The 7,096-nt window shown below is 56.0% G+C and overlaps 1 protein-coding gene across 1 annotated transcript; it reads right to left on the bottom strand.

Annotated features, from left to right (window-relative positions):
* Positions 1-1,297: 1,297 nt before the first annotated feature.
* On the bottom strand, positions 1,298-2,674 carry POSPLADRAFT_1060667 (hypothetical protein; the record flags this gene model as incomplete). The annotated part of the gene is made up of 5 exons (XM_024481293.1): positions 1,298-1,617; positions 1,666-1,837; positions 1,886-1,975; positions 2,026-2,472; positions 2,525-2,674. The coding sequence occupies 5 exons, from the start codon at positions 2,672-2,674 to the stop codon at positions 1,298-1,300; spliced, it is 1,179 nt and encodes a 392-aa protein (XP_024334962.1).
* Between the last annotated feature and the right edge of the window lie 4,422 nt (positions 2,675-7,096).

Below are 7,096 nucleotides of genomic sequence, written 5' to 3'. Positions count from 1 at the left end.
CATCCTCTGTCGATGGGGCGCGCTCAGTGAGATCGTCACCGACAACGGTACGGTGTTCATCAAGGCGGCCGATTACCTTTCGAAGAAGTACCACATCAACCATATTCGAATCAGTGGGTACAATTCGAGGGCGAACGGTCTCGTCGAACGTCCGCACTTCAGCACGCGACAAGCCTTGTTTAAGACAGCCGACGGAGATGAGAAGAAATGGTCCCAAGCTGCGTACTTTGTATTTTGGTCCGAGTGCATCACGACTCGACGACGCATGGGCTGCTCTCCCTATTTCGCTGTTACGGGCACCCATCCGCTCATTCCTCTCGACATCGTCGAAGCTACGTATCTGCAACCACCACCGACTTCGATCCTTTCGACGACCGATCTCATAGCCCGAAGAGCCATTGCGCTCCAGAAACGCGTCGAACAAGTCACCGAACTCCACTCGAAGGTCTACGAAGCACGTCGGACTGCAGCAATTCGATTCGAGAAAGAGCACGAGCACTCAATCCAGGATTTCGACTTCAAACGCGGAGCCCTAGTGCTCATACGCAACACGAAGATCGAGAAGTCCCTCAACCGCAAGATGCGCCCGCGATACCTAGGCCCCCTCATTGTTGTCTCGCGCAACAAGGGCGGCGCGTACATCGTATGCGAACTCGACGGTACAGTCCTCGATCGACCCATCGCAGCCTTCCGCGTCATTCCGTATTTCGCGCGCAAATCCATACCAATTCCCGAAGATCTCGAAGATGTCTCGACCGAGCGTCTTCGAGAACTCGAACTATCAAATTCGCTAGGCGACGACGACGATGATGAAGTCGAAGAAGCCGAAGAACGCGACGAATAGAGGTTCTTCCCTTACTTGTAGAACACGATACGTACTTTCTTCTCTCCATTCCTGCTCTCACGTTACGCGATATGTTTGATTTTCTCCTACGTTCCAGACCATCCTTTGTACGAATACCTTCGATTCAACTCGATAGCCGCGACATCGTTCGACGTTCTACGAACGCTTCGATTCGACCGTTGCGCGGAGGCTCACCTTAGACGAGTCCTCCTAGGCTGTGATGACAAACTGAGCCTATATTTTCATTAAGTCCATTTTCCCTTGCTACGAACGTTTCTATTTTTCCTTCTATGTCCTTCGATCATATTACGACTTGCTTCGAACACACTTATTTTCATTTCCTTTTCTTAGTTCCCGATAGGTTTCGTCTAGGCCAAGGGCCACATTTTCGATTCGACTATCGCCGCGATATTCTACGACACGAGTACGACTACGATACAAAACGACTCGCGCCTAGTCCTCGTCAACAACCCCGCGCACGAACCCGATTCCACCCTTCGCGAGCGCGTCCTTCTCCATCTTTTGAAGGTCGAGGTCCATGTCGTGGAGGAGCGCTCGACGGCGCGCGATGTGAGCACGCTCCTCGCGAATGACGCGGATGATTCCACGAGATTCGTCGTCAAGGTCGAGCGCGTCAAGGTCGTCCTGCTCGAGCCCAAGGCGGCTGGCCCCATCGAGAGGCCATCGTAGAAGGGGTCGCGGAGGCTCGTCGACTCGGCGCTTCTTCAAACCACTCGCGTCCGCGACCGAAGGCCCAGGAGAGGCCGGCCGAACTATGAAGTCGTCAGCCAAAGTTTAGGACAACTGAAGAAACAACTTACTGCGCTTTTTGGTGGTTGATCCCCCGCCGCGCGTTTTCTTCGTCTTCCCAAGCACGGACACCTTGTCGAAGTAGCAGCCCTGTTGGAACTGCGCACACCTCTCGCAAGTTGTGGTGTTCTCGGCCCACACGCAATCGACCGGGGCCGAGCGGTAGCCGGCGCAACGATCGCACTATCAAAGAATTAGCTTCGAACCGACTCGACGGAGCATCGAACATACCTTTTGTCCGGCCTGCCGCTTCTCAATCGCCGCGGCGGCCATGTCGACCTCCGTCATCGCGAACGGGCGTTCGACGGTCCGAGGAGTCTTCTACGAAAGAAAGATTAGTAATCGAAGGACGGTAGAAGAGAAACACTTACGATCGAAGGGTCGTCCGACAACTCGGCGACCTCCTCGTCGACTATCGCACGCCCTTTCCCCTTGTCGAGAAGACCTTCGGCGGCCGCGATCCGCGCCAACTCCTCATCGGCGGCCTCTTGTGCGCGATGCTCATCTTCGGCGGCCTGCCTGAGACGGTCCTCTTCATCCTTTCGACGCCGTTCGTCTTCGAGGCGGCGTTCCTCGGCGGCCTTCGCCCGCTTCGCGGCCTCTTCGACGCGTCGTGCTTCCTCCTCGGCGAGGCGCTTCTGTTCTTTGAGGCGTCGTTCGACCTCGGCATTGATGGCGGTCGCGAGCTCGGGCCAGTCCCCGCGCGCCCACTCGACCCACGATTCCGATGCCCGCTCGGCGAGTTGCTTGACGGCGGCGGCAACGCGCAGCTCCGTCTCCTCGTCGCGGATGGCGCCCAAGGCCTTGCGATAGGCGAGCTGTTCGAAAACAAAGGGTTAGTTGGGTTATGCAGATTTACGAGCGACTTACCACGAGAGGCGACAAGTCTTGAGCCCACTCTTCGACCACATCGAGCGTGGCGTCGGCGGTCGGCGGAGCTTCGAGGACCACAAGCAGCGAGGCGAGGCGGCGGTTGACGAGCGAAGGAGTCGAGGCAGGGGTGGCAGAGCGAGCAGACATCGTAGGAAGCAGCAAGTGTACGAGAAAGGACGACGAGGTAGCGACGAAGGAACGATGGGATGGGGAAAATGAGGCTAAGTCTACCCTGCTTATAACCCCTTTCCGACCAGCGTTTAGCGCCGGCCACGTGGCGTTCGAAACCGACACGGGTTGTCAAGCCGCTTCGATCCGTTCACGACCATTGCGCTTCTCGCATCACGTGGAGGACCGAGGGCAGTCCAAATTTCAATAGGGAGGAGATGATAGGCGCCAAGCCCCTCTGGGCCCCGATTCACCTCTTTTCGGCACTCGCATCCCGCCCGGCACTTCGACTCAGTCTCCCAACACCTCGATTTCGCCTTCGACGCTCTTCGACACCTTCGACGGTGCGCGACACTTACTCGAAGCTCGGCACGGTCTTTCCGATGCCTCGTGCGTAGATCTCGGAACATCTTCCGCATTCGGCGAACAATAGGGCCACTTGACGCCGCTCGGCCAAGCGCGCGCTTCGCTCCAAGCCACACCGAAGTAGCCGGTCTTTCCCGATTAAGTATCGAACCTCGCGGCATGCCTTCACGACGGCTACCGGTCCGAAGTGGCCATATGTTACTCTTCATCTCCGCGTTCGGCATGACGTCACTCTACCGATGGACTTGGTATGTGCCTCTCGGTGAGGCAGGTTCTTGAGGAACAATGCAAAGCCCCTTGTACTCGTATGCCACTCTCGAATAGTCGTAGCGTCCTGTGTAGTATAAAATCTGTTGTACTTCTCTCCAAAAATACAAGATCCGTTCCCCCCCTCTAGTTCAGAGCTCATAAGTCGAGTTCGCCCTGCGTCTACGTCCTCAACTGCGTCACTTCGTTCCTCACTGCGTAACCTCGAAACCTCGTCCACTGCGTCCACTCATCGATACCGTCTCGACGAACCCTTCGACTTCGACTACTGTCGAAGAAACTGCGTTGCACCTCGAACCGCGTCCTAGTTAAGTCCCCCCCTATCGAATCGTGTCCCTTCTCTCTACGATACGTCGAAGAGCTCTACCGAGCTTCGATCGTCGCTAACCATCCACAGCCTCCGAGTAGCTTCGACGACATGTCGAAGCCACCTCGTACCTTCCCTAGCATTCGTAGCCTTTTCCGAAGGCGTTTCTCGTGTTCACTCGAACCGCGGGACACCTTGCTGCTAACTCCCCTCTCACTAAGACTATAAGCCGTCTCTCTAGTCCCTTTAGGTCGCACCCAGGTTAGGGGTTAGGGTTTCGTAGGTCGTATCACTGGCTACTCAATGTTCCATTCAAAGGTGTACCCATTATCGAACAACGAGCAGGAGAAACTCGATAAATTCCTAAAGGAGCAGCTGGCGAAAGGCTATATACAGGAATCGAAGTCGCCCATCTCGTCCCCCTTCTTCTTCATCAAAAAGAAGGAAGGGACACTTTGACCCGTGCAGAACTACTGCCGATTGAACGTGATCACGGTCAAAAATCGCTACCCGCTGCCGCTGATCGCTGAGATGGTGGATAAGCTCCACGGCGCTACGTTGTTCACAAAGTTCGATGTCCGATGGGGATACAACAATGTCCGGATCAAAGCCGGTGACGAATGGAAGGCGGCCTTTGTGACTAACCGGGGGCTGTACGAACCCCTGGTGATGTTTTTCGGTCTCACCAATTCCCCTGCGACCTTCCAGGCGATGATGAATGAGATATTCCACGATCTCATCGTCGGCGGCAAGATCCTCATATACCTAGACGATATACTCATATTCTCCACCAGCAAAGAGGAGCACGAGAAGGTCACACGCGAGGTTCTACGCCGCCTTCAGGACAATGATCTGTTCCTGAAGCCTGAGAAGTGCGAATGGGATGTTCCCAAGGTCGACTACGTTGGCTATGTGTTCGGTGGCGATGAGGTGGCGATGGATCCCGCGAAGCTCAAAGGAATTAATGAATGGCCGGTACCCCGGAACAAGAAAGACGTTCAGAAGTTCCGGGGGTTCTCCAACTTCTACCGCCGCTTCATTAAGGACTTCGCTAAGATCTCGCGACCACTCGACCGGCTCACAGGGAATGACCCATGGCATTGGGGCGAGGAAGAGCAGCACGCCTTCGATGAGCTCAAGCGGCTCTTTGCGACGACTCCAGTCTTAGCGCTGTATGACCCTAATCGGGAAACGCGCATTGAGGTTGACGCTTCGGGTTACGCCACTGGCGGCGTGTTGATGCAGAAGCAGAACGACGGTAAAGGGCATCTTATCACCTTCCGGTCTCACGCTATGAACCCTGCCTAGTGTAACTACAAGATCTACGATAAGGAGATGCTCGCGATTATTGAGGCGCTGGATGATTGGCGCCACTATCTCGAGGGGTTGCCCAATCAGTTCGAGATCGTAACCGATCATAAGAACCTCGAATACTGGCGCACGTCCCAGCACCTCACGCGTCGTCAAGCGCGATGGTCGCTGTTCCTGGCCCGCTTCGACTTCCGCATCATGCACAAGGCCGGGACGTCAAATGGAAAAGCTGATGCCCTGTCATGTCGATCAGATCACCAGATCGGCAATGAGGACGATAACACCGATCAGGTAGTTCTCAAGCCAGAGCGCTTCCGCATCGCCTCTGCTAGACGTGGTCATGCCTCCATGACAGCTGATCAGTCGCTTCTGAAGCGCATCTGAGAGTGCTCGAAGAAGGATCGGGAGGTGGCCGAGGCACTTGAAAAGGTGCAGGACCTCGGACCGCCCCGGCTGCAAAGGGGTTTTGAGGAGTGGAATGCCGAACAAGGGCTCCTGCTGTTCCGCGGGTGCGTGTACGTCCCAAAGAATGCGGAGCTCCGGCGGGATATCGTTAAGATCCACCACGACTCGCTGATCGCCGGTCATGGTGGTCGTGCCAAAACCCTGGAGCTCGTATCGCGGAACTACTGGTGGCCTGGGATGTCCAAGTTTGTCAATGAGTACGTAAGCATCTGTGACGTGTGCAACCGTACCAAGACATTCCCAGCTAAGCCCCAGGGTCCGCTGAAGCCGAATAAGATCCCCGAGCGCCCGTGGCAGATCATCACGACCAATATGATCATTGGCTTGCCAAAGTCTGATGGGTTCGACTCGATCCTGGTCACCGCCGACCGCTTTACCAAGCAGGTCCACTTCTCGGCCTGTCATGAGACCCTGACGGCAGAAGGTGCGGCAGACCTGTACATCCGCGATGTGTTCAAGCATCATGGGGCCCCGGCCAAGGTCATATCAGACCGAGGTCCCCAGTTCGCTTCGAAATATCTCCATGCGGTGTACAAGGGACTTGGGATCGAGCCGGCACTGTCCACAGCGTTCCACCCCCAGACAGATGGCCAGACTGAGCGCTGGAATCAGGAGATCGAGCAGTACCTGCATGCTTTCACAAGCCACAGGCAGGATAATTGGGCAAAGCAGTTGCCGCTTGCGGAGTTTGCACTGAACAACCGAGTTCACTCCGCAACCAGGCACTCCCCTTTCTTCCTGCATCAAGGGTACAATCCTGAGATCCAGGTTCGGATCAATCTGATGTCCGCGATGCCTGCTGCCGCTGATTGGCTGAAGATCCTGAAGGAGATTCGCGACGACACGCGCTCTGCGCTCGAGCTGTCAGCCGAGCGCATGAAGGTGTACTACGATAAGCACGTGCAGGAGGCACCGGTCTTTGCACCAGGGGACAAGGTCTGGCTTGACGCTCGGAACCTTAAGCTGAAACAGCCAAGCAAGAAGCTCAGTCCCAAGCGCCTCGGACCATATGCTGTGCGGCGAAAGCTCGGAGACTTGGATTATGAATTAGTCCTGCCGAAGTCGGTGCCGGTGCACCCGGTGTTCCATGTCTCCTTGCTGAGCAAGTACACGCGTAGCGATATCCCAGGCCGGGAGCCGGAGGAGCCGCCTGCGATCGAGGTTGAGGGCAACGAGGAGTACGAGGTTGAGCGGATTAAGGATTCGAGGATCTTCCGGTGTCAGCTGCAGTACCTCGTCAAGTGGAAGGGTTATGACGACTCGCATACATCATGGGAACCGGCACGCAACGTTGCCAATGCACCGGCCCTCATAGCCGACTTCTACCGGAAGAATCCGTACGCCCCTCGTCGACTCAACGCTGCTACTTTTGATGGTCTCAACTTTCAGCCAATGCCTTTGCCGCTGACTGAAGCACGCTGCCACTCCGGGTGGGAGATGGGCAAGGGCGCCTCGCATGAGGTCATGCGCCGTTGAGGGGGGGTAATGTCACGACTTGATACGGCATCTAGCCGTTTTTTTGATTTTCTCCTTTTTGCGGGCTCGAACCCGCAACCTCTGTACTACTTGCCTGATACGGACACATCATATCTACTGTACAATTAGATTAGATGGGGCGGCAGCGCACGGCACAGCTCGGGCTCCGCTGACACAGCCGCTCTGACTCACCGGCCCCCGGGGCCGCG

The sequence above is a fragment of the Postia placenta genome, assembly GCF_002117355.1.
Source record: "Postia placenta MAD-698-R-SB12 unplaced genomic scaffold POSPLAscaffold_15, whole genome shotgun sequence".
Classification (NCBI taxonomy): Eukaryota; Fungi; Basidiomycota; class Agaricomycetes; order Polyporales; family Adustoporiaceae; genus Rhodonia; species Rhodonia placenta.
Note: the sequence above shows the minus strand (reverse complement) of the source record. Positions and strands in the feature narration are given on the sequence as shown.